The following is a 27,450-nucleotide window of genomic DNA, read 5'->3' as shown; positions in this document are numbered from 1 at the left end:
TTTTGTTTGCAGATGATATTATCATTCAAAAGAATGAAGACCTCCAAAAGTTAATAGTATACCAGCTCAATGAAATATGCAAGAAATAGCACTTTAAAGATTCTAGTAATAAAACAGAAATAATTGCGTTCATAGGAACATACCCAGTCAGATCAATAATTGTTTTGAATAATTCAAGTCTTTCCAATCTCTTATTCAGGCTGTGCTGTGGGCTTTAAGCTATGCTGCAAGCTTTTATTTTCACTCTGATGCGGAAAACGAAATTCTATAAAATGATGGCGGGTCATTCTATGGGTGCGAAAGCTGACTTAGTACAAGAAACAACTCCTTGAAAGGTTGCGGCTACTCGATGCCACAACTCGCCAGATAACCTGAGACGATTTCCTCAATAGCTTCCTTTTTGAAACTGCCTGGCAGAGGTGACAGAAGTCATGTGATAGTGACATGCACATATAAAGGTGGCGGTAACATCGCGTAAACAAAGTATAAGAGGCCAGAGCATTGGCGGCGCTGTCAGTTGTACTCAGCTGATTCACGCCAAAACGTTTCCGACGTGATTATGAAGGCACGACGGGAATTAACAGATTTTGAACGCGGAATGGTAGTTGGAGAGGATGCGTGGGACATTCCATTTCGTAAATCGTTAGGGAGTACAACATTCAGAGATCCATAGTGTCGAGGGTGTGCCGAGGATACCACATTTCGGGCTTTACCTCTCACCACGCAAAATGGTTCAAATTGTGTAAATATTCTTCACGGGTGTGCCTCCGGATGACGTTGTGCAAATCCCACAATATTTCCTCGGAGCAACTGTCCGACATCATCAGGTGGTTGAACCTCGCTGGTGGCTAGGTACGACTGACAAGATCCGCATGTCGACGCCGCTGTATATAGAGCACGCGCGTGAAGATTGCGCAGGCGCGGAAACCACGCATACGCAAAAATTTGCAGATAGATGGCGCCAGACTCAAACGCAGAGCGGCCGTTCTGCGCATGCGCTGACGCTGTGTTTACTAACATGCTGGCAAAGTTATGACGGGTCTATTGTCGAAAGCTCTTTGCTTTCTCGTCGTGATTTAACAGCAGCCAATGCAGGGTTCCAGGCTGTACTCAACTGAAATCCCGCATCCCTGTTGATAAGGTTATCAGCTGAACGGATATGTATTGCCTCCTTAATGACGCAATCCCAGGAAGAGAATGCTGGGAATAAAACTTCCGTCTTTTCATAAATCATGAAAATCATGTGATGTCCTGTGTTCTGCAATTGCCGACTTCTCCGGTTGGCGTAGGCGTGTATGACGCTGATGTTCATAGCAACGTTCTTGTACTGTGCGACATGTCTGACCTATGTATGCCGCCCCACACTGACAAGGAATCTTGTGCACACCACGTTTCCTCAGACCGAGATCATCCTCAACCGAACCTAACAGGTTCCTCAGTTTTGCAGATGGTCTAAAAACACACTCGATGTTATATCTTTGGAGGACTCTTCCGATTCTTGAGGACATGGCACCAAATTACGGCAAGAAGGCCAAGGTGGCGGGTGTCTTCGTATCCTCATTCTGCTCCATAGATTGAACTCGCTTGGGCCTGAATGCATTGCGTATTCAAATGGCTCTGAGCACTATGGGACTTAACATCTGAGGTCATCAGTCCCATAGAACTACTTAAACTTAACTAACCTAAGGACATCACACACATCCATTCCTGAGGCAGGATTCGAACCTGCGACCATAGCAGCAGCGCGGTTCCGGACTGAAGCGCCTAGAATCGCTCGGTCACAACGGCTGGCCGCGATACCATAAAACAAGCTGCCCTTCTTTGAACTTTTTCGATGTCCTCCATCGATCGTATCTGATGAGGATCCCAAGCCACACAGCATACTACAGAAGAGGACGTACAAGCATAAAGCATGCAATCCTCTTAATAGACCTGTTATATTTTCTCAGTGTCCTGCCAATAAATCGTAGTATTTAGATTCGTATACCTACAATATTGTCTATGTGTTCGCTCCAACTTACGTTATTCGGGACTGTAATCCTTAAGTGTTTAGGTAAATTTAGCAATCAGATTTGTGCGATTTTTCGTGGAACCGAAATTTAGCGAACTCCTTTGGGTATTCATCTGGATGATTTCACACTTTCCATTATTTAGAGTCAACTGCAACTTTTCGCACCATACAGATATGTTTTCTGAGTTGTTTGGCAATTTGTTCTGATCATCTGATGACTTTATAAGACGGTAAATAACAGCATCATCTGCAAACAAACTAAGAATGCTGCTCAGTTATCTACTAAGTCGTTCATACCCGCATCCGGCATCCAGATTTAGGTCTTCCGTCATTTCCCTAAACCGCTTCAGGCAAATGTCGGGTCGGCTCCTTTCAAACGGCACGGCCAGTTTCCTTCCCCATTCTTCCCTAATCCGAGCTTGTGCTCCGTCACTAATGACCTCGTTGTCGACGTGACGTTAAACACTAATCTCTTCCTCCCCCTCCTCCTCCTCCCCCCCCCCCCCCCCATTTTCGTTTGTGCACTACAGCAGAGGGCCTATAACACTTCCTTGGGGAACGACTCGATGACTTCCCCTCATTTACTAAGAACAATGACGTTTCAGACAGGAAATCACGAATCCAGTAACAGAGCGGAGATGATACGCCGTGGGCACTCAATTTCATTAGAACTCGCTTGTGAGGTACGGTGATAAGAGGCTTCCGGAAATCGAAAAATATGGAATCAATTTGACATCCCCTGTCGACAGCTCTCATCATTTCGTAGAGGACCCTGCTGCAAAGCCTTTTATTCAACATTATGCACTGAGTACTGTGCTCTGGATTGTGTGTTCTGCACCAGAGTTATATCTGTCATCAGGTCAACGATAGACGCCTTACAGTGCGCACGAGTCTGCTGCGACCTCCACGTTCTGCGACGAACTACTCGCGATTCCAGTGTGTTTCAGATGCTTTCCACAGACGCCTCCGACAGTAGCACGCGAGCAGCCGACCAGTATCGACGTCTCTGAGACTCTCGCTCCCAGGCACTGGGCCACAAGAACCAACACTTTGTCGCAGTCCCTCAAGCCAGTGGATTTCTCATTTTGCGGCCTATTCGTGCCCCGCATCTTCGCTAAACTGGTTCCGCATTCGGCCCCGTTTCGCTTACAGCCTCCCCTTACCGCATCACCGGTCCGCTACGCGACACTCATTGTCAGGTTAGCGATAGGCAGTCGTCTTCACATCGATATCATAGTTTCCTGCTAGTCTGTAGAGGAACATTTTCTAGAATTCTTGGAAGATGGTCTATTAGGAGGCTACAATGCTTCTCAGATTGAAATGTAAAAACCTAGTTGATGAACAAAAGCTGAATGAAGCGAAAGTGAGCGTAGGGAGAGCAATGAGACAAGCGTTCAGTGATTTTGAAAGTAAGGCGTTGTCAACCGACCTGAATAAAAAACGTAAGAGATTTTGGTCGTATGTAAAATCAGTAATGGGTCAAAATCATCTATTCATTCTCTCAGCGACCACACCGGCACCAAAACGGAAGATACCAGAGAGAAGGCCGAAATACTGAATTCGATTTTCCGAAGTTGTTTCACCGCGGAAAATCGTAGCACTGTCCCTGCTTTCAATCGTCGTGCGAACGTCCTAATGGCATATATTGAGATAACCGATCACGGAAATGAAAAGCAGCTACAATAGCTTAGTAGTGGAAAGACGTCAGGACGAGATGAGATGCCTATAAGATTCTGTAAAGATTATGCGAAAGAACTTGGCCCCATTCTAGCAATAATTTTTCGCAGATCTCTTCAGCAACGAAAGTTGGCTAACTGAAAAAAAGCGCAGTTCATTCCCGTTTTTAAATAAGGCCGTAAGACAGTACCGCACAGTTATAGACCTATATTGTTGACGACAATCTCTTGTAGAATTATGGAACACGTTTTATGCTCAAGAATTATGACGTTTTTGGAAAAATGAACATCTCCTCTATAAAAATAAACATGGATTCCGCAAACAGTGTCTCTGCGAAACTCAGCGCGCTCCATGAGATCCACAGCGCAGTGGACAACGGCGCTCAGGTTGATACCACCTTCCTTGATCTCAGTGAGGCATTTGACATCGTCCCGCATTGCCGTTTAATGAAAAAAATACGAGCTTCCGGACTGTCGGAGCAGCGATTGGATTCAAGACTTTCTTGCAGATAGAACTCAGCACGTCGCTCTTAAAGGAACTAAATCAACAGATGTAAAGGTAATATCCGGAGTACCACAGGGAAGTGTGATAGAACCGTTGCTGTTTACAATATATATAAAAGATCTAGTAGACAGTGTGGGACGCTCTTTAAGGCTATTGTCTATAGCAAAGCAGCAACGCCATAAGATAGTAAGAATCTGCAGGGAATTGATAAATGGTGCAGACTCTAGCAGTTGATCGTGAACGTAAATGAATGTATCGTACTGCGCGTACATAGGAAAAAAACTCCACTACTGTTCAGCTAGACTATAGATGACAAACAGCTGGAGATAGCGTCTGCCCTAAAATGTCTAGGCGTAACTATCCAGAGCGACCTTAAGTGGAATGACCACATAAAACAGATAGTTTGAAAAGCAGACACCAGAGATTCATCGGAAGAATCTTAAGGAAATGTAACTCACCCACGAAAGAAGTGGCTTATAAGACGCTTGTTCTCCAAATTCTTGAGTATTGTTCATCTACGTGAGATCCCTATCAGTGAGAACTGGTACGGGAGATAGAGAAGATCCAAAGAAGAGCGGTGCGTTTCGTCATGGGATCGTTTAGCTGGCGAGAGAGCGTTCGGAGATGCTAAACAATCTCCACTGGCAGACGTTACAAGAGAGGCGTTGTGCATCACGGAGAGATTTACTATTGAAATTTCGGGACAACACTTTTCAGGAGGAGTCGGACAACATATTACTTCCCCTAACGTTTATCTCGTCTATTGACCACGAGGAGAAAATTCGAGAAACTAGAGCCAATACAGATGTTTACCGACAATTATTCTTCCCATGCACTATTCACGAGTGGAACAGGGTTAGAGGGATCAGACAGCGGTACCGAAAGTACCCTCCGCCACACTACATTATGTGTCTTATGGAGTATGATGTGGATGTAGATGTACTTCTACGTGTTCAGTGTTCTGTTCATGAAAAGCAGGTCCATGAGCTGGTCGTTGACTATCTCACACCACACGGCTACACTCCATGCACGCAGACGCTCCACCTGAAGCAGCCAATGTGGACTGTCAACAGACCAACACCGCTTGTTTCGGCGGTTTGCCTGGCCACGATTGGCAAATGTGGCTTCATCACTAAACAAGATACATGATACCTCTGGAATATTCTGTCTTAATATTCATGTACAGAAGTAAACACAATTCTCACACTCGTTTCCAAGCAGCTCTTCCTGGAGAGAGATGTGATAGGAATGGAACCTACGTCGATGTGTGTGACACTTGCTGACTCGTGTGATTGCCCGGGAGCTAACTTGTGGATCGACTGCAAAGCAGCAAGAACATCAATTTCCGCCTCGTCTGTAGTCACCTGTTTCCTTCTGTTAAATTGTCTAGTTGTTGCACTACCACTTTCAGAACCTGCTTGAAGAGGTTGATAAATACGAGGGCTGTCCAGAAAGTAAGTTACGATCGGTCGCGAAATGGAAACTGAAAATCCGATAAAGCTTTGCAAAGATGTGTTGGGCAGTGTCTCTAGTATGACTCTAGGTAGAATTATGTCGCTCTTTTCATTCCTGAGCTCTTAGTGAGCGAGTAAAGATGTTATAGAAAATAATGTCTCCCGCCAAGTACGAGGGCCTGGTGAGAATTTTCCCCTGAAGCTATGCAACCAACATTGCATAACTGTCGTGCGGTTTCTTCTTCAAGACAATTCTCAGCCTCATTCTGCTGATGAAGATGTTCCTGCATCGTTTCAATTGGAAATGTTTGATTACCCACAATACAGCCAGTAATTGTCTCCCACTGAGTTTCATCTCTGCTCAAACGAACCGCTGGCTATGAAGACAACATTTTGGCACAGACAACGAGCTTTAGGCCAGCGTAGAGAATTGGCTGAAAGCACTGGCGGCTGCCTTCTATGATGAGGGTATTGGAAAGTTAGTACAACGCTACGACGAATGTCTGAGTCAGAACGGCGACTACGTAGAGAAGTAGCTGAAAGGTGTAGCTAACTTACAAATGAAACATTTCTGATTTTCTCTATGGTTTTCATTTCGCGATCAATCGTAACTTACTTTCTGGACAGCCCTCGTAACTGCAGAGATGGTTGACGTGTGTTGCGGTATCTTGCCGTTTACCCATATGAGAATGAACTGCATTCTTTCTATACTCTTCACACACGATGAGCGTGCCGACTTTTTCTGCGTAGGTAAATCCCATCGCCCACTCACGACCCACTGCTTGGACGGCCACACGTTAACTGATTAGCAAGTCGAAATGCGCGCCAGGAGCACACGAGGACAATGTAAGCAAACATAACAACATCGCACCTAGAAACTATGAAGCTCGTATGTCGCAAAGAAGTGTCAGTGTGGAAACTCTTCCAAATACCAGATGTCATAAACGACTCGCACCAGAATCCTATATGAAACACTACTAACGTTCTAATTTTCCCTATTTTTAGTCTGTTAATGTCAATAGGCAGTGTTCCTTTGAAAAAAGTCTCTCTTTGCAAGAAAAATAGACTTTCTAAGTATAATTACAATTTATTTATTGGCTAACAATACGACCCCCTGACTACTAATCCATGCTGTGAAAACCGCACATGAATAGTACTTTCCATTCCCGCAAAATTTGGTGTGCAAGTTTTAGATGATTCGCCTTGTAGCACTCTCCAGAGTGGCAGAGTGGTCAGATACTGTGCATACTCTCCGTACTCTAGCATGATATGTCCCATCTAGCCTCAGCATTCGGGCGTCATAAACGGAACGTGGTATACCTTTTCATAGGGCAGCCATTCTGCAACATTGGCACCTCAGTTTAGATTTGAATCAGGAACATTATGCGTTTTTGCTACTGAACGGTTCTAGTTACTGCAGAGTTACGTCATCGTAAAACCTGTCGATTCTGATAGTTGCTCAGTTACACAAAGGAGATACCGAACTTCTACATTAAATTGTCAAATTTACTATATGTCTAGTATCGTGAAGAGCTTTAAAGCTGTTCCTATGGAATAAAACCTTAAACAAAAATATGACAATACACTAACTGCGCAGTGAAGACAAATGGTCTCTGTATCTGCGTCCATATGCCTCAAACCACAGTGATGTTCACGGCAGATGGCGCTTCCAGTTATACCCGTTACTAACTGAGTGAGGTGGCGCAGTGCTTAGACAATGGACTCGCATTCGGGAGGACGACGGTTCAATCCCGTGTCCGGCCATCCTGATTTAGGTTTTCCGTGATTTCCCTAAATCGCTCCACGCAAATGCCGGGATGGATCCTTTCAAAGGGCACGGCCGGCTTCCTTCCTCGTCCTTCCCTAATCCGTTGAGACCGATGACCTCACTTTCTGCTCTCCTTCCCCAAAACAACCCAATACCTGTTACTAGGGGCCCCTTTCCGTTTCATTCACGTATATAGCGCCGGGAGAAAGATTGTTTAGGCTCCTTTGTCCTCTTTTAAATTAGTCTAATGTCTTCCTCGTTATCCTTATAGGAGTGATACAAAGGGAGATGTTGTGTATTCCTAGACTGATCGTTTAAACCGGGTCTCTGAAACTTTGTTTTGGTCGGGATAGTTAGCATCTGCCAATTCAGTTTCTATAGGCCCTCCGTGACATTCTCCTAGGGGTCAAACAAACCTATGACCATTCGTGCTGTCCTTTCTGTATGCGTGCCACATTATGTGCTAGTGCTGTTTGGTACTAGTACGACATAACTGAACGATATTCTAGGATGGGCCGCACGGCTAATATATAAGCAACCTCTCTTGTAATATCCAGGTATTTGTATGAGCTGATCTATACCAACTAAAATCGTTAATGTTTTAGTTATAACATAGTGCATGTCTCATCTTGTGAACGGCACAGCTTACAATTTCCGCTCAGTTAAAGAAAGTTGCCAATAATTGTGGTTACTGTTAATACACTGAAGCGCCAAAGAATCTTGTATAGGCATGCGTATTCAAATAAAGAGATATGTAAACAGGCAGAATACGGCGCTGCGGTCGGCAACGCCTATATAAGACAAAAAGTGTCTCGCGCAGTTGTTAGATCGGTTACTGTTGCTTCAATGGCAGTTTATCAAGATTTAAGTGAGTTTGCACGTGGTGTTATAGTCGGCGCACTAGCGTTGGGGCACAGCATCTCTGAGGTAGCGATGAAGTGGGGGTTTTCCCGTCTGACCATTTCACGAGTGTACCGTGAATATCAAGAATCCGGTAAAACATCAAATCTCCGACAACGCTACGGCCGAAAAGAGATCCTGCAAGAACGGGACCAAAGACGACTGAAGACAATGATTCAACGTGACAGGAGTACAACCCATCCGCAAATTGCTGCAGATTTCAATGCTGTCAGTGTGCGAACCATTCAACGAAATATCATCGATATGGCTTTTGGAGCCAAAGGCCTACTCGTGTACCCTTGATGACTGCACGAACAAAAGCTTTACGTCTCGCCTGGGCCCATCAATACCGACATTGGACTGTTGATTACTGGAAACATGTTTCCTGCTAGAACGAGTCTCGTTTCAAATAGTATCGAGCGGATGGGTATGGAGACACCCTCATGAATCCATGGATCCTGCATGTCACTAGGGGACTGTTCAAGCTGGTGAAAGCTCTGTAATGGTGTGGGGCGTGTGCAGTTGGAGTGAAATGGGACCACTGATACGATACGTCTAGGTGCGACTCTGACAGGTGAGACGTACCTAAGCATCCTGTCTGATTCACCTGCATCCATTCCTGTTCATTGTGCATTCCGAGGGACTTGTGCGATTCCAGCAGGGCAATGCGACACCACACACGTCTATAATTGCTACAGAGTGGTTTCAAGAGCACTCTTTTGAATTTAAACAGTTCGGATGGCCACTAACGTGAACATTATTGAGCGTGTCTGGGACGCCTTACAACGTGCTGTTCTGAAGAGATCTCCAACCCATCTTACTATTGCGGATTTATGGACAGCCCTGCAGGATTCATGGTGTCAGTTCCCTCCAGCACTACTTCAGACATTAGTAGAATCCATGCCCGACAGTGTTGCGGCACTTTTGCCTGCTCGTCGAAGCCCTACACGATATTAGGCAGGTGTACCAGTTTCTTTGGCTCTTCTGTGTATATCTGCAAATCATTGACAGTTCACATGAACAGTGACTTCCCTAGTGTACACCTCAGATTACTTTCACATCTGTCGATCCGAGATAACATTCTGCATCCTCCTTACGAAGAAATCTTCGATCCAGCTACACATTTCACTTGATACGGCATATTACTTTCGCTAATAAGCGTAGTTTTGTAGTGATTGCAATGATTTTCGAAATCCAGAAGTACTGTACTGCATCTACCGGACTGCCTTCATACGCGGATTTCGAGGTGAGACGTTAGAGAAGTGTGAGTTAGGTTTCACACGATCTATGTTTTCGGAATCCATGGTGGTTGGCATGTAGGACGTCGGTCTAATTGAGATATCTCATTACGTTTGAGCTCCGATTATTTTTCTAGGATACTAGAACAAATGGACGTCATGGATATTGGATGGTAGTTTTGTCGATCACCTTTGCTAGCCTTGTTGTCGAAGGGTGTGACCTTTTCTCTCTTCCAGTGACTACAGTATTTTGTTCCAGAAACCCTCATTAGGTCTTGGTTAAAAGAAGAGAGCCTTAAGTTTTGAGAGAACTTGATTACATCTTAGAGGCATATGAGCCCTGTGCAGGCAGTATTCGGTACCCACCCTGTCTTGGCGAAGTTGGTCCAGAGGCGCGTCAGCTTGTCAGCGAGTTTGCCGTCGAAGGAGTCTTTTACAGGTGGGCCACCGAACATGGTTCCGATGCAGATGTACCTGAAGTCTTCTCCGTGGCCAGCACCTGAAACATGGTACAGCAACATTGGTACTACAATGCATACACTTCTTCCTACAGTCATCGGAAAGGAGTATTCAAGTGGAAGACTGAAACCGTTGCTCTGGAGTAGTCTTGTCAGATCCAATTTGTAGAAAACTGGGTATGGATGGTAGTTCTACGTCTACTAGTGCACTGGATCTGCCAAGCTTTGTTTACGTTTTTGACTTGTGATGTAGGTCATTCAACCTAATGATAATATCGTCTTTATATGTGTGGTGCCTGTTCTTTCGAAACGTGTCCAAAAGTACAGAACCGAACATTTTCACTCGTCGCCGCTGATTCTGCGTGAAGTGCCGATGCAGGTGATATCAATCGTCCCCCTCCTTTCCCTTCTCCCTCTTCTACTATCAATTTACGGATAAAAATATCATCTTTATCACTGATATCATCAGTGTCATTGTGAGGTATGGAGATTCTTTCAGTGACACTGTAAATTCTGTTTCTTATCTAAATATCGATAAGTGTAGCTCTTACAGAGCAAAACCATGTAGCTGAATAATCTTTGACTGTTGCTACGATATCTTTGTGTTACTACACCGCCTCTGCCTCAGAGCTCTAGCAATTTTACATGCATTCTGAGTTGAGCAGTATTTTGAAGAATTGTCAGGAAATTATTTTTCCAAGTGTGGTAAGAGAAAAATGGAATATTTTAGATGCAGCTATGGAGAGAGAAGCTAATGACATTATTTGTGAGTTTTTCTGGAATGTTGAGAGACTGCAGTAAGCACGCAAGCGTGTAGCATTGTTTTGTCTTACTGAGATAGTAACGAAGCTCAGGTAGTGGGATGTTATGTGGATTGCTACGATAGGAATACGAGATTTGCCTTGTGTAAAGTTATTTCTTAAAGGCGTGTTATGCAAATACTAATGTGAACATTCAGCTGATGTTTAAACCATTTCTTTTGAATATAGAGTTTCATTTGAATTTTATTGTAAGTCATTTCTTAACATTATAAGAAAGTAAAGTTGCCGTCTCGACGACCAGATTCGCCTGATGTAAATCCTATGCAAGGCATCTGGGTCGTTATCGGGCGCCATCACTGCGTACGCAAATCAGCCGCCCCTTTATTTACCGGAATTACGTTCAAATGTTCAAATGTGTGTGAATTCCTAAGGGACCAAATTACTGAGGTCATCGGTCCCTACACTTACATACTACTTAAACACACTTATGCTAAGAACAACACACACTCCCATGCCCGAGAGAGGACTCGAACCTCCGACGGGAGGGGCCGCGCAACCCGTGACATGGCGCCTCTAACCATGCGGTCACTAGGAGCGGCGCGAATTACGTGACCTGTGCGTAGATGTCTAATGCCACTTACCTTTACAAACCTACCAACAAACTGTCGGATCCCTGATACGCAGAATCAGTGACGTATTTCGTTCCAAAGACTGACATACAAGTTATTAAGCAGGTGGTTATAATGTTTTGGCTCATCAGCGTATGTTTACAATTTTAACGTCATGTAATATATGTGACTTCCCTTTGAAGAAGATATCTATAGTGGTTTGAAACCTGGGCAAGATTTTTTTCTATAAATTTATCCAACCGGTTGGCTGTGTACTTTATAAAAGTATGGAAAATTTACTTATTGTTGCAGTCGTCAGCTATGTTTAAAATTGTGAGTTTCCAAAGTATTAATGCATAACAACAATCAAAAACAATTTTGACATCACTGTTTTGAACCATACAAAGTATTTTCTATTCAATAACGTATGCAATACATCATAAAATAACTTTAACTAAAACTAAACTCCTCCCGAACAGGTCGTAGAGGCCCAACGGTACCGACCGGCCGCCGTTTCATCCCCATAACACAGGCGTCACTGGATGCGGATATGGAGGGGCACGTGGTCAGGACACCGCTCTCCCGGCCGTATGTCAGTTTCCGAGACCGGACCCGCTACTTCTCAGTCAAATAGCTCCTCAGTTTGCATCACAAGGGCTGAATGCACCTCGCTTGCCAACAGCACTCGCCAGACCGGAAGGTCACCCATCCAACAGCGCTTAACTTCGGGGATCTGATGGGAACCAGTGTTACCATTGCGGCGAGGCCGTTGGCATCGTAAAATAACACTTGACATTAAATAGTACTGAAAAAATTCACTGTGAACAAAAACAATTATGATTTTCAACAGCGCTCAAATTTACGCTACAAACTCATGGCAAGCGCTTCTTTCAGCTGCGTAACAGGTCTCGCCCTTTTTCTTGAAGGGTAAAATCAATATCGTTGAAAAATGTTAGGCTGTGGTACCATCTTTTCCAGATTACGGGGTATTACTTATGAAATTAAGACCTTAGATTTACTGACTTTTTTCTGCCTTTTGTAGAAAATGAGCCACTGTGCACCAGTTCAAAACCCCGCTCGGTCGTGAGTAGTTAACTTGTCCGTGAAATTCCCAAATCATTTTCAAGGCCATTGTCGACTTGGCAGCCTTGAAAGATCACGGCCGATTTCCCTCGCTATCCTTCCCCAGACCATGCTCTGTATCTGTTGACCTCATTGTCACCGGCACGCTAATGCCCAATCTGCCTACTTCCCTTTTATCGTAGAAATGTTTTGTTTGCTATTGCCACTTCGCCCTTTACATCCACATCAGCCGTCGTCAGTTGTTTTGTAACCCAAATGGCGAAACTCTTATACTACGTGCAGTGCTTCGTTTTGTAATCGACATATTTCTCCCTTCATATCCAGACTTGGTTCGACTACATTCCAGATCCTTGCTTTACTTTTAGCTATGTTAATCTGAAAACTAATTTTCAAGACGCTGTTCGTTTAGTATAACTGATGTTTGACATATTGATTATGTGAATATTAGAATTGCAGAAACCACTGTGAGAAACGACACCAGATGTCCTTGTGTGTAGCTCTTACAACGCAGAACTGTTATCGACACAGAAAACTGTCGCTTATCAGTGAGCCGTGGTAAAAAATTGCTGTTTTGAAGAGCGCGCCGCAGCGCGTAGTGTGAAGCCGTCGCCTTCCGTTTCTGGCGGTGGCGCCGGTGTGGCAATCGCAGCTTTGGTGTCTCCCTCTGGTGGGAAAGAGGAAAGGTTGCCTGTTCACGTGCTTTTAAGGGGCGCTATGAGCTCGCCAGTTGGTCAGTCTCTCGTCCCTAGCTTGCTAGTCTGTCTCAGCATTTGTTAGGCAATTAGTGTTTGTCTGTCGGTCGGAGTGCTAATATGTCTGTCGTTCGGATCAACCTTTAGAGCCGGCAAAATGACAATCTTTCCATTCCGCCAGTAAGAGAACTCAGCGAGTGGTCACCCAGTCGGGGCTTAGTTCCTGCATCCGAGTCAGCGCGTTAGGCCGCCAGTGTGCTCGAGTTTGCTCAGGCAATGGTCATTGGCGGTTGGATCGATCGGTTGGTCGGTAGCAAGATGACTTGTCCGTCTTGAGCGTCGGCGCATGTGAGGTCTCCACGGGAGTCCAGTGGGCCGCGGCGTGTAGCGAGGGGTAGTGACTTCGCGGTCGACACGAGAGCAACAGGAGTCAACCCACGACACCAGTCTGGCCGGTGCGAGCTGCGACGCCGTGTTGTAACTGGTACTCCGAGCGCTTCTGGGCCCCTTCAGTTGCCATCTTGTGGAGCTTGGCTCGGTCCTTTCCTGGTCCAGGGATGTAGTTCTGCCAGTGGGCGTGTTTCCTCTGCACGGTTGGGTCCGAGCCAGTATTTCCGCCGTCGTGTGTCTGGAAGTGAGTGGGAGACGCACCAGCCGTGCAGTCGCGACGGAGCAGCAGGCGCGGACGGAGCAGCGGGCAGTTGGTCGGTTGGTGCGCACCAGGAAAGATGGGAGATTGGCGCGCCTTCCTGCGTCCGTTGAAGCGGCTGGCAGCGGACGCTTCGGGATAGTGATTTGGGGGTGCTGCGCCAGGTCTTCTCGAGAAATCGCAGTTAAGTGATTGGTGATGTGTTGTGTAATTTACTCTTGTTAAATTCTACTAGGTCAGTCTCTCGTCCCCAGCTTGCTCGTCTGTCTCTCGTCCGCTTTTGTTAGGCGATTAGTGTCTGTCTGTCGTTCGGAGCTGCCTCTGTCATGTTTGTCGGATTTGGTGTGTTAACGAATTTACTTCTTGGAGTGTAACGGCCTAATTCCTGAAATATGTTTTGATCGTGTCTATCATCTTGAGAGGCGGTATCTGTGTACTGTAGAGCAAGTTAACTTGTTTGGCCAACCTTGTACGATTTTATATAAGATTGCAATTCATGGGCTTTTATTGAAACATTCATTTTAGTATATAAAGTTGCCACCCTTTCACCGTAAGAATTTTCTTAGAAGTTAAAATCAAGTTGTACCTTCGGTGGCAAAGTTAATATTTTAATGTTAGTGTTTTGTACCATTTCCATCCCTCCTACGGGGTGCATAGTTTGTGTGAATTGTGAAAACTTTTAGTTTAAAGTAATCTGGTATGTTGCAGATTTGCACCAGTGTAGCATTTCAGAGGTTGTTGTGAGCGGTTGTAACTATGGCCGTGTCAAAAGGGAGCGGCAAGGTTCTCAGCCCGAAAGCTCATACAGTCAAAAATTTGTTTCTTTCTGCTTCTGAATAAATTGTAACTTGTTATATAGAGGTGCTTTCTGATTATAATTTTAAATCTGTTTCTTTTAAAGAAAAGCTTTGGGCGCCATTGAAAATAAATTACAATTTGTTGAAAAAGAATTTGCTTATGATTTCATCAGTTACTCCCTGGCAACTACTTCCAGGCTTACATAGTGTGATTAAATGTGTTAATGTTCTTGGTGAATCGCTAGTAAATAAAATAAATTCTTAAGAATATTCTGTGAAAATAAATCCACGGTTCAATCAGTTTCCACAGTAAGCTGAAACCATAAGCCTTAAATAATGCACTATCACCCGTTAGTACTTTCTTTTATCTTTCCAACACATCTGTTTGCTTAGAGCATGTTTTATGGAATTGAAAACTTAACATATAACAAGTTTGGATCATACTTAACAAACAGAATGGAAAATAGTGTGCTGTATAATTCAAACTATTAGAAAGGAGAGAAAATTTTAGTAATTGCAGAGAAATCATGAAGCGAGTCCCACAAATTCAATTTTACTTCCTTTTCTATTCCTCATATATAAATGAATGACATTCTACTTAACATTCAGCAAGCAGAACTGATGCTTGCTGCAGACGGTATACTGCTACAATATATCCCATTCGACACAAACTAACAGAAGAGATGGTTAAAGACGTGCTTTTTTTTTTTCAAAGAATTGGATATTAAGCGGTCTATGACACTAGACTCTCCAATATTTTTGAAGAGTCACACTTGGGTAAATTCTGCTCAACAAATAGGGACAAATTAAAAATTTGTGCAGCACGTGAACAGAAGTCGGTAAAGAGGGCAGAATGCTCCAAATTGGAAAGCAAGTATTGATTCCACAAAAATGAATAGTAAGAATGATGTGTGGTGCTCACTTGCAGTTAATATGTATGCAAGTCTTCAAGGAGCAAGCATTTTAACTGCACCTTGACAATACATGTGTTCCCTAATGATAGTTGTCATACCTAATCCACCACAATTTGAGAAGAATAGTTACGTCCTTTCCTACAACACTAGAGGAGAAGTTGACTTTTACTATCCATTATTAAAGTTGTCAGTAGGTCAGGAAGCAGTTCAATATGTAGTAACAAAAATTTTTGATTAATTGCCCAATAGCATTAAATGTTTGACAGTAACAAAGTAAGTCATAAATATAACCTACAATCGTTTTCCTGAATAAATATTTCTATGCATGGAATACTTTTTAAATAAAAACTTGTAACAAAAAAGAAAACCTACTTAGTAAGTATAGTTTTATAACAAGGACTACAAAATAATGTTTTCATTAATGCTAACACTAATCACTTGTAGGGGAGTGTGTTGTATGTTGGTATACTCTACAGATTTTTGCCTCTAGCTAGCCCTGTAGTAGAAGTTAAATGTATGACCTTACTCCAATGTTAGATAATAGCATTCACTTTTCTACTTCAAAATTACAAAAACTACTCCAGAAAAGTAAGGTTTCTTCCAAATGCGAAAACAAGTGCAAGGTACAATGTGGTCACGCACCTAGTGTTACGGGACACTTTTTCCAAAACTCCTCCATAATCTAATTAATAATCAAGTAATGAAATAAGAATATCAAATTAATTTAGATTAATAATGAAACACGAAACTATTTATAGTAGGATTTTGGAGTATATACTGTGTTCGATCGTTATGGGTTCCCTCGGAAGAAACGGTTTATTGTCAGAGAGCCAACACGGATTCAGAAAATATCGTTCTTATGAAACGTAACTAGCTGCTTATTCTCACGAAGTAATGAATGCTATCGACAAGGTATGTCAAATTGATTCCATATTTCTAGATTTCCTGAAGAGTTTTAACTTCTGATCAAATTGCGTGCTGTGGAGTATCGTCTCAATTGTACGACTGGATTCGTGGTTCCCTGTCAGAAAGGTCACAGTTCGTAGTAATTGATCGAAAGTCTTCAGGTATAAGAGAAGTAATATCTGGCGTTCCCCCGGGGAAGTGTTATATACCCTCTGTGGTTCCTAAACTACATAAACGATTTAGGAGACAATCTGAGCAGCTCTCTTAAATTGGTGTCATATATAGTCTTATAAAGTCATCAGATGGTCAAAAAAATTACAAAACGATTTAAAGAAGAAAGATGAGAAGTGGCATTTGGCTGTAAATAATGAAAAGTGTGAAGTCATGAGATAAAACACACAAATCTAAGGGCTGTAAATGCAACTTAAGCGTTAAAATTACGAATAACTTTAATTTGAACGATCACATAGATAATGTTGAGAGGAAAACAAACCGAAGACTGCGATTTATTGGCTGAACACATAGAAAAGGCAACGGGTCTACCAAAGAGACTGCCTACACTACGCTTGTCTACTCTTTCTGAAGTATTGCTGTTTGGTTTCGGATTCCCATCTGATGGGGCTGAAGGAGGACATCAAAACAGTTGGAAGAAGGGCAGTTCATTCTGTATTATCGCGAAATAAGGGAGAGAGCGATACGGGTATGATGCGTGAATTATGGTGCGAGTCATTAAAACAAAGGCATTTTACGTTGCGGAAGGATTTTCTCATAAAATCTGAATCACCAACTTTGCAAGAGTCCTTCGGAATCTAAAAACACCGTAGCCATAACTTTTCCAGCAGAAGGTGTGGTTTTGAATTTTTTTTTTCTTGGGTGAATTTGCATGATGCCACTCCATTGATTGCCTCTTCGTCTCTGGTGAAAAATGATGGAGCCATGTTTCATCACCTGTCACAGTTCTTCCAAGAAATTCATCTCCACCATTGTCGTACTGTTCCAAAAGTTCGCTGCATACCGTTTTCTTGTTTCTTTGCGAGCCACTGTCAACATCCTGGGAACCCACCTGGCACAAACCTTTTCTAACGCCAACACATTCAGTATTCTGCAAACACTTCCTTCCCCTACCCCAACGTAGCATGACAATTCGTTCACTGTGATGCGTCTGTCAGCAGTCACCAATTCGTTAACTCTCTGCACGTTGTCTGGAGTGTGTGCAGTACGAGGCCTGCCGCTGTGAGGACAGTCCTCAATATTGCCGTGCCCGCTTTCATCACATAACCTGCTTGTCCACCGACTAACTGTACTGCGATCGACAGCAGCATCTCCATACACCTTTTTCGACCTCTTGTGGATGTTTTCCACTGTCTCGTATTCACAGCACAGGAATTCTATGACAGCACGTAGCTTCTGACGAACGTCAAGTGTAGCAGCCATCTTGAAGACATGCTGTGACGGCGCCACTCACGGGAACAGGTTGAACTAAGTTTGAAATCAAGCGGGAAGGATGTATCTACACACTGTAAAACTTTCACACATGCAGAATGAAAACTGTATTTTTACAAAAATAGTGTGCATTTCTTTTGGAGTGACCCTTGTAGTTGTACCATGACTTCTGTCATCTCAGCTTACTTCTGAAGAAAAGAGATTTTTAAACATGTTAAATTAAATAATACGGAATTATTATGAGTTACGTAGATACAAACGTTAAGGATAAAAGTTCAGACTAGAATACAAGCTGTCGAAATGTGGTGCTAGAGGAGTATGCTGAAAATTGGATATGTAGATCCGATTATCGATGAAGAAGTACTGAGTCGAGTTGGGGAGAATACAATTTATAGGTCAAGTTGTCTCAAAAAAGGGAACTGTTGATAGGATACATCATGGGGCGTCATGGAATCGTCAACTTGGTAATGGAGAGAATTGTATGAGATAAAAATTGCGGAGGGGGCTCAACGTTTGATTAGAGTAAGGAGGTAGAAATCGATATAGGCTCCAGCAGCTATGAAGAACTCTGCACAGACAACAGAGTCTCGGAGAGCGGTAGCCTTGAGATCAATACCGCAGGAACATACTAGAACAACGCCTCCAAACTTTAAAGTAAACGTTACCTAGAGAACAATGAAGCTACCGAATATCACTAGAGATACAGTACCATTAAACAGCTCCCTGGTCTTTCGCACCAAAGATGCCATCGGTCCATCAGGAACTTTCTCATTCACGTAGTGGAAGACGAAGAAGTGGGCTGGGGCTGTCGACTTGGAGCTGTGTAGTTTGGCCACCCGCACACCATGGTATGTGAACATCAGGTCGCCCAAAAGCTGAAAAGAAAGAAAGCTTAATTTAGCATAAAACTGAAAGCGGAAGCAATTGCTCTATTGATCTTTTTGAACAATTATGCTGTGTAACAACGGCATAGTGAACGAAGGAATTTGGATTCCCCCACCAGAAGCTTTGGCATAGATGATATTATTACTGGCGCGATTTGTATCAGGATTTCCCCAAGGTTCGGCATTAGGTTCGTCACCCCACTCATTGTACAGTAACGACATGTCTATTGTCTTCTCCCACTGAAATTCTCCAGATTCATGTGACGAACGCTATGTATTTTTCATTAAGCTCGGTGGCTAAGTGGTCGATTGCCAGACTTTGGATTCAAATATGTGTGGTTAATTCCCATTCCGTCCTGTAGTTATCATCTCTGATGTATCATTTCATTCTCTCATGGAAACGTTTGTTTCTGTAAAAAATACTGGGATTCAACGTGGTTCAGGATATACTTTAATCTGTAGCTGGGCGTGTAATTAGGTGTTTAAGTCGGTTACAAGTTCAGAATAATGCAATGGGCTGGGCGTGAAGTCGAAGTGATCTTTGATGATGGATACGAGTATATCATTCCATGGTGATTCACCTCTGTGCCAAGGTCCAAAAGCGTAGTGATTCCAAGTGCTGGAGTGCGAGCCTCACAGCAGTGCACGGCCACATGTTTTCAGTGGGTGACGGATCTGGAGAACGTGAATAGTCTAAATCATCTGTATCGAAGTAGATCAGGAAAGTACAGGCACCATCTTGTTGGAAGATTACGTTCCAGAGGCTTCGACATCAAGGCACAGTCTCCAGGCATCACACGTCGGAAATGTAGTGACTTTTGACCAATGTACCGGCTACGTGAGCCATGGGAACCGTGTTCAGTCCCGGTGGCATCACATTTTGGGCTTTCAAACAATATGAAATGAGATGATAGGGTGTGGCCCTCAGCTACATACCCTGTGACTCACATTAAAGTTTTGGCTGGTTTCGTTGTCTAGGGGCTGGGGTGCGTAGTTGCCACATTACAGGCCAAGTACTGCTGAGTATACAGTATACAATATGAATATACAGATGAATCGAATGGTCGAAGGTTCCTATCATTCGGCAACTGCGAATTTAGAACGCAACAAAGACGTTTATAAATGAAAGACTGCAATTAAATAAAATCTGCAGGTATTTTCTTAACGACTTTAAATGATGAGTACGACAGTAGAAGTGAACGCGGTATATTTCTGCAAAACACTTATTGGCATCGATGGTCCAGCAATTAAATAAAATACGAGTTGAATTACTGGGAAACAATAGATTCCTACTTCACGTAATTAGTTGTGAACATCAACATAGCTCTCGGGATATTCACTTCTACACGCATACAACGTATTCAGTGTAGAAACCTAGGAAATCTCACAAGTTCACAAGTCAGCACCCCGAAGTATTTCTATCTCTCGCGACCACGCGCAAACCGCTCCACGCTCCAAATCCTTTGTCAAGACCGTCGCGTCCAGCACCTCCCCTGTCCTGTGGGTTACTCCCCTCGCACCGCACTATCCCAAACTCGCTTCCATCCAGTCTCCCCATGCACGAGCTCTTTGATTGGCTAGAGCACTCGCGACATGTCTTCAAGCCAACGCACCCACACAAACATAATGAAACACATTCGAAATACTGGATTTACATTTAAATAACTTGAAATTAAATAAATATTCCTGTGGCTGGACCATAAACACGCTTTAACACACATTATTAGATACATAAACAAATTAAAGAACCATATATCAAAGGAACAGAACAAAAGGTAGGCCAGTTGTCTAATGTCCCTGTGCTTTCTAAGACACAGTAAATATTTAACCGATTTCTTCATGAATGTACTATTCAAGTTAGATGCCTGTAATTCACACCAATTTAGGTTTACACTAATAAATTTCTAAAGACAGGGCGATCGAGAAAATCGAATGAAGCGTTTATAATTTGGAAATTCATTGCTGAGTGTTAATTGTATAATGTACCGTCTTATACTAAACTTTAAACTAATAAAGGTATTGAAAATCTGATTACTCCATCAGATACGTTGTACAAATAATAATAATGTACATGTTTCTTTTTGATGTATCATGATTCATCTGGCTACTATTAATTTCTATATGAACTGTGAAATGTCTGCCATTAAGGTTTCAAAAAGTCCGCCATCTTTGGCCCTCCCAGTGCACAGCGTCACCAAGGAATTCACAGCCATGTGCTCGATGGACCACGTGCTGGGGCTCCCTTCATGCTCAGCTAAAGTTCGGCACCACGTGGTTGCTGCCGGGCCGCGGCTTTGACGAGCGCCCTGTGCAGCCGCCCCAACTCCGTTCATATAATATTTCCAGGGCGCCACAGCATATGATCGCATCAGATGTCGGGCCCATATGAAAATGAGTAATGTGCACTGCACAACAGAATGAAAGCATCACTCCTTCGAAACAACACAGTTCTGTTGTGGTCTAGGGGTAGCGTCTTTGATTCATAATCAAAAACGTCTTTGGTCCCGTGTTTGATCCCCGCCACTGCATAAATTTTGATAAATAATCAGCATTGGCGGCCGAAGACTTCCGGCATAAGAAGTAAGCCTCATTCTGCCAACGGTCTTGTCAAAGAGGGCGGAGGAGCGGATAGAGGTTCAGGGGTGGGAAATTGCCCCTAAAGGCGGAAGAATCAGCAATGATCAACGACATGAGGATGCAGAAGGCAATGGAAACCACTGCATTAAAGACACGTAACGTGTATCCACAGGACATGTGGCCTGTAATTGAAGAAGTGTCATGATGATCTCTCCATTGGCAAAAGATTCCGGAATAGTCCCCCATTCGGATCTCCGGGATGGGACTGCCAAGGGGGAGGTTACCATGAGAAAAAGATTGAATAATCAACGAAAGGATAACGTTCTACGAGTCGGGGCGTGGAATTTCAGAAGCTTGAACGTGGTAGGGAAACTAGAAAATCCGAAAAGGGAAATGCAAAGGCTCAATCTAGATATAGTAGTGGTCAGTGAAGTGAAGTGGAAGGAAGACAAGGACTTCTGGTCAGATGAGTATCGGGTAACATCAACAGCAGCAGAAAATTGTATAACAGGTGTAGGATTCGTTATGAATAGGATGGTAGGGCAGAGGGTGTGTTACTGTGAACAGTTCAGTGACCGGGTTGTTCTAATCAGAATCGACAGCAGACCAACACCGACAACGATAGTTAGGTATACATGCCGACGTCGCAAGCTGAAGATGAACAGATAGAGAAAGTGTATGAGGATATTGAAAGGGTAATGCAGTATGTAAAGGGGGACGAAAATCTAATAGTCATGGGCGACTGGAATGCAGTTGTAGGGGAACGAGTACAAAAAAAGGGTACAAGAGAATATGGGCTTGGAACAAGGAATGAAAGAGGAGAAAGACTAATTGAGTTCTGTAACAAGTTTCAGCTAGTAATAGCGAATACCCAGTACAAGAATCACAAGAGGAGGAGGTATACTTGGAAAAGGCCAGGAGATACGGGAAGATTTCAATTAGATTACATCATGGTCAGACAGAGATTCCGAAATCAGATACTGGATTGTAAGGCGTACCCAGGAGCAGATATAGACTCAGATCACAATATAGTAGTGATGAAGAGTAGGCTGAAGTTCAAGACATTAGTCAGGAAGAATCAATACGCAAAGAAGTGGGATACGGAAGTACTAAGGAATGACGAGATACGTTTGAAGATCTCTAAAGCTATAGATACAGCAATAAGGAATAGCGCAGTAGGCAGTACAGTTGAAGAGGAATGGACATCTCTAAAAAGGGCCATCACAGAAGTTGGGAAGGAAAACGTAGGTACAAAGAAGGTAGCTGTGAAGAAACCATGGGTAACAGAAGAAATACTTCAGTTGATTGATGAAAGGAGGAAGTACAAACATGTTCCGGGAAAATTAGGAATACAGAAATACAAGTCGCTGAGGAATGAAATAAATAGGAAGTGCAGGGAAGCTAAGACGAAATGGCTGCAGGAAAAATGTGAAGACATCGAAAAAGATATGATTGTCGGAAGGACAGACTCAGCATACAGGAAAGTCAAAACAACCTTTGGTGACATTAAAAGCAACGGTGGTAACATTAAGAGTGCAACGGGAATTCCACTGTTAAATGCAGAGGAGAGAGCAGATAGGTGGAAAAAGTACATTGAAAGCCTCTATGAGGGCGAAGATTTGTCTGATGTGATAGAAGAAGAAACAGGAGTCGATTTAGAAGAGATAGGGGATCCAGTATTAGAATCGGAATTTAAAAGAGCTTTGGAGGACTTACGGTCAAATAAGGCAGAAGGGATAGATAACATTCCATCAGAATTTCTAAAATCATTGGAGGAAGTGGCAACAAAACGACTATTCACGTTGGTGTGTAGAATATATGAGTCTGGTGACATACCATCTGACTTTCGGAAAAGCATCATCCACACAATTTCAAAGACGGCAAGAGCTGACAAGTGCGAGAATTATCGCACAATCAGCTTAACAGCTCATGCATCGAAGCTGCTTACAAGAATAATATACAGAAGAATGGAAAAGAAAATTGAGAATGCGCCAGGTTACGATCAGTTTGGCTTTAGGAAAAGTAAATAGACGAGAGAGGCAATTCTGACGTTACGGCTAATAATGGAAGCAAGGCTAAAGAAAAATCAAGACACTTTCATAGGATTTGTCGACCTGGAAAAAGCGTTCGACAATATAAAATGGTGCAAGCTGTTCGAGATTCTGAAAAAAGTAGGGGTAAGCTATAGGGAGAGACGGGTCATATACAATATGTACAACAACCAAGAGGGAATAATAAGAGTGGACGATCAAGAACGAAGTGCTCGTATTAAGAAGGGTGTAAGACAAGGCTGTAGCCTTTCGCCCCTACTCTTCAATCTGTACATCGAGGAAGCAATGATGAAAATAAAAGAAAGGTTCAGGAGTGGAATTAAAATACAAGGTGAAAGGATATCAATGATACGATTCGCTGATGACATTGCTATCCTGAGTGAAAGTGAAGAAGAATTAAATGATCTGCTGAACGGAATGAACAGTCTAATGAGTACACAGTATGGTTTGAGAGTAAATCGGAGAAAGACGAAGGTAATGAGAAGTAGTAGAAATGAGAACAGCGAGAAACTTAACATCAGGATTGATGGTCACGAAGTCAATGAAGTTAAGGTATTCTGCTACCTAGGCAGTAAAATAACCAATGACGGGCGGAGCAAGGAGGACATCAAAAGCAGACTCGGTATGGGAAAAAAGGCATTTCTGGCCAAGAGAAGTCTACTAACATGAAATACCGGCCTTAATTTGAGGAAGGAATTTCTGAGGATGTACGTCTGGAGTACGTATGGTAGTGAAACATGGACTGTGGGAAAACTGGAACAGAAGAGAATCGAAGCATTTGAGATGTGGTGCTATAGACGAATGTTGAAAATTAAGTGGACTGATTAGGTAAGGAATGAGGAGGTTCTACACAGAATCGGAGAGAAAAGGAATATGTGGAAAACACTGATAAGGAGAAGGGGCAGGATGATAGGACATTTGCTAAGACATGAGGGAATGGCTTCCATGGTACTAGAGGGAGCTGTAGAGGGCAAAAACTGTAGAGGAATACAGAGATTGGAATACATCAAGCAAATAGTTGAGGACGTAGGTTGCAAGTGCTGCTCTGAGATGAAGAGGTTAGCACAGGAAAGGAATTTGTGGCGGGCCGCATCAAACCAGTCACTAGACTGATGACAAAAAAAAAAAAAAGTTTGCGCCTTAGCTCAACAGTATGTACAAGATTCCTCTGTACTGATACGAAAGCATTAACACCCTGTGATATCACCCTCCAACTCGACGGCGTTTCAAACAGCACAACGTGTCGACACGTGCGAAAAATAGGCCACATCTCACAAGTTCAAGTGATGTGTAAGGTGGGGTAATGAAGTCATACACCCACCAGATTTCACCACAATTCTGTCCGATGCCACTGCGGACATATCACACGATGAGAATGTCGCCACAACACTCTTACTCACATTTCACCCATCATTTTGACGCCTTTGCAGTGGAGGTCAGGAGCGCGAGTTGCAGGGTTGAAATCACGCGATTTTCTTATGGGTGGCGGAGAAAAGCATTCCGAGACACCGCCATTCAGAATCAGCATGAAAAGGCTGCAGAGGATGGCATAAATGGCGTGAATGAAGCCACCCCTTTCCCTGGGGTGTTGAATTCCACGCATTTCGGGGAACAAAACAACAGTTGCCAATGTGACGAGCAACATAAATATGTTCTTGACAACCTTTGACATCCTTAGACGTTCAACCCTTAATGTCTTTATGGGCCTTGAATTACGTAACCGTTACGGTACCTCACCTGAACCTCTCGATACAAGTAATATTCTACTCTGTTTCTGTAGAAGTAGCTAACATATATCTGAGACCACATTCAGATTTGATTTCATTAATGTAGAGGTACTTTGATTCATCGATATCTTTATATTGCAATGATATTATTCTTATGTGTATTTTTTCTTATCTCACTATGATCTTTGATGTAACTCTTGATTTTTGGGCGCATAAGCGATTATTAGTTAGTTAGAGAGTCGGACCTAGAGAAAGGCAAGTCTTGGACGTCATGTTGGAAAGACGCATAACGTAGTCGGCTTATAAAATGTGAACTTTAACAGTGAGGAAGAGGTTTTCAAGTATGTTTTGTATCGTGAAGTGATGTTTTGTGTGTTACGTGATATTGCAATAAAAGCAGTTAAAAGGAAGTGTAACTTAAATTCGGAGTGCTGATTACTTTTTTTACATCACCATTATCCTGCAAAAGTGTAATCGTCAAGAATGGTTTGTGAAGCGCATCTACAAAACTTTTGAATACAGCAGAATAAAACCTAGGCCTCTTTGCATCCGAGCTTGGAATCATCACCACCCAGATTTTCGACGATTGAGCCATGATTTTACAACGAGACCAGCGTGGGAAACACGAAAAGATGAGTGCCTATATTCATTATTAGATGAAATGACTTTATTAACTGTGCTCTAATGACACCTGCCCGAAAATGCAGTATTTAGCAGCGTGAGCAACACAACAATCATTATTAAATTTTGACCTTTGTTGTGGTAGGGTTAGAGGCTGCATACTCATTAAAGATGATCTGCCCCTTCTGGGCGCAGTGTGACCACAATGCTTGCTCTTGTACACAAGCTGGAACGACTAGGGGTCGTTCTGTGCCATTCGACAAAATTTAAACGTGATCTGAGGCAGAAAAGTGCACTTACGGTTTTTCATCTTTCCTATTTCGCTTCCTCCGTGATCGTTGGGGGATGGAGGGGTGGATAACGTGTGGCACGTAGATTCATGAGTGAATCAAATGGCAAAAGGCCCTTCTAAGATTCCCTAGTTTGGCAAAATCCTCAGTGCCTTCCACTTCCCTTTCTACAGCACGACAGAAACCATGAAAACAGTCACAAGCCCCTGGAGGCAGACTACAATGCTGCTCTTGTGGCTTATAGTAGGCCATCCGAAATTTGGGTGTCTGCAAGCCAATAGGACTTCGTCATGGGTACTGTCTGTACCCCCCCCCCCCCCCCCATCAACCATAGACCTTGCCATTGGTGGGGAGGCTTGCGTGCTTCAGCGACACAGATAGCCGTACCGTAGGTGCAACCACAACGGAGGGGTATAGGGGTATCTGTTGAGAGGCCAGACAAACTTATCGTTCCTGAAGAGGGGCAGCAGCCTTTTCAGTAGTTGCAGGGGCAACAGTCTGGACGATTGACTGATCTGGATTGTAACACAAACCATAACGGCCTTGCTGTGCTGGTACTGCGAACGGCTAAAAGCAAGGGGAAACTACGGCCGTAATTTTTTCCCGAGGGCATGCAGCTTTACTGTATGGATAAATGATGATGGCGTCCTCTTGGGTAAAATATTCCGGAGGTAAAACTGTCCCCCATTCGGATCTCCGGGCGGGGACTACTTAAGAGGACGTCGTTATCAGGAGAAAGAAAACTGGCGTTCTACGGATCGGAGCGTGGAATGTCAGATCCCTTAATCGGGGAGGTAGGTTAGAAAATTTAAAAAGGGAAATGGATAGGTTAACGCTGGATAGAGTGGGAATTAGTGAAATTCGGTGGCAGGAGGGACAAGACTTTTGGTCAGGTGAATACAGGGTTATAAATACAAAATCAAATAGGGGTAATGCAGGAGTAGGTTTAATAATGAATAAAGCAATAGGAATGCGGGTAAGCTACTTCAAACAGCACATGGAACGCATTGTTGTGGCCAAGATAGACACGAAGCTCACGCCTACGACAGCAGTACAAGTCTATATGCCTACTAGCTCTGCAGATGACGAAGAAATTGAAGAAATGTATGATGGTATAAAATAAATTATTCAGATAGTGAAGGGAGACGAAAATTTAATAGTCATGGGTGACTGGAATTCGACAGTAGGAAAAGGAAGAGAAGGAAACGTAGTAGGTGAATATGGATTGGGACTAAGAAATGAAAGAGGAAGCCGCCTGGTAGAATTTTGCACAGGGCACAACATAATCATAGCTAACACTTGGTTCAAGAATCATGAAAGAAGGTTGTATATATGGAAGAACCCTGGAGATACTAAAAGGTTTCAGATAGATTATATAATGGTAAGACAGAGATTTAGGAACCAGGTTTTAAATTGTAAGACATTTCCAGGGCCAGA

The 27,450-nt window shown here is 43.2% G+C and overlaps 1 protein-coding gene across 2 annotated transcripts in view; it reads right to left on the bottom strand.

Annotated features, from left to right (window-relative positions):
- Nucleotides 1-27,450, bottom strand: part of LOC126425164 (esterase FE4-like) — a 346,217-nt gene that overhangs the window by 223,946 nt on the left and 94,821 nt on the right. For both annotated transcript variants that reach the window (XM_050088116.1, XM_050088115.1), the window contains exons 8-9: nucleotides 18,573-18,738; nucleotides 9,919-10,051 (exon numbers count right to left, since the gene is read on the bottom strand). In XM_050088116.1, the coding sequence (XP_049944073.1) occupies nucleotides 9,919-10,051; nucleotides 18,573-18,738 (299 nt within the window). The remainder of the gene's footprint in view (nucleotides 1-9,918; nucleotides 10,052-18,572; nucleotides 18,739-27,450) is intronic.

The sequence above is a fragment of the Schistocerca serialis genome, chromosome 10 (assembly GCF_023864345.2).
Source record: "Schistocerca serialis cubense isolate TAMUIC-IGC-003099 chromosome 10, iqSchSeri2.2, whole genome shotgun sequence".
Taxonomy (NCBI): domain Eukaryota; kingdom Metazoa; phylum Arthropoda; class Insecta; order Orthoptera; family Acrididae; genus Schistocerca; species Schistocerca serialis.
This window is presented reverse-complemented; position numbering and strand designations above follow the sequence as displayed.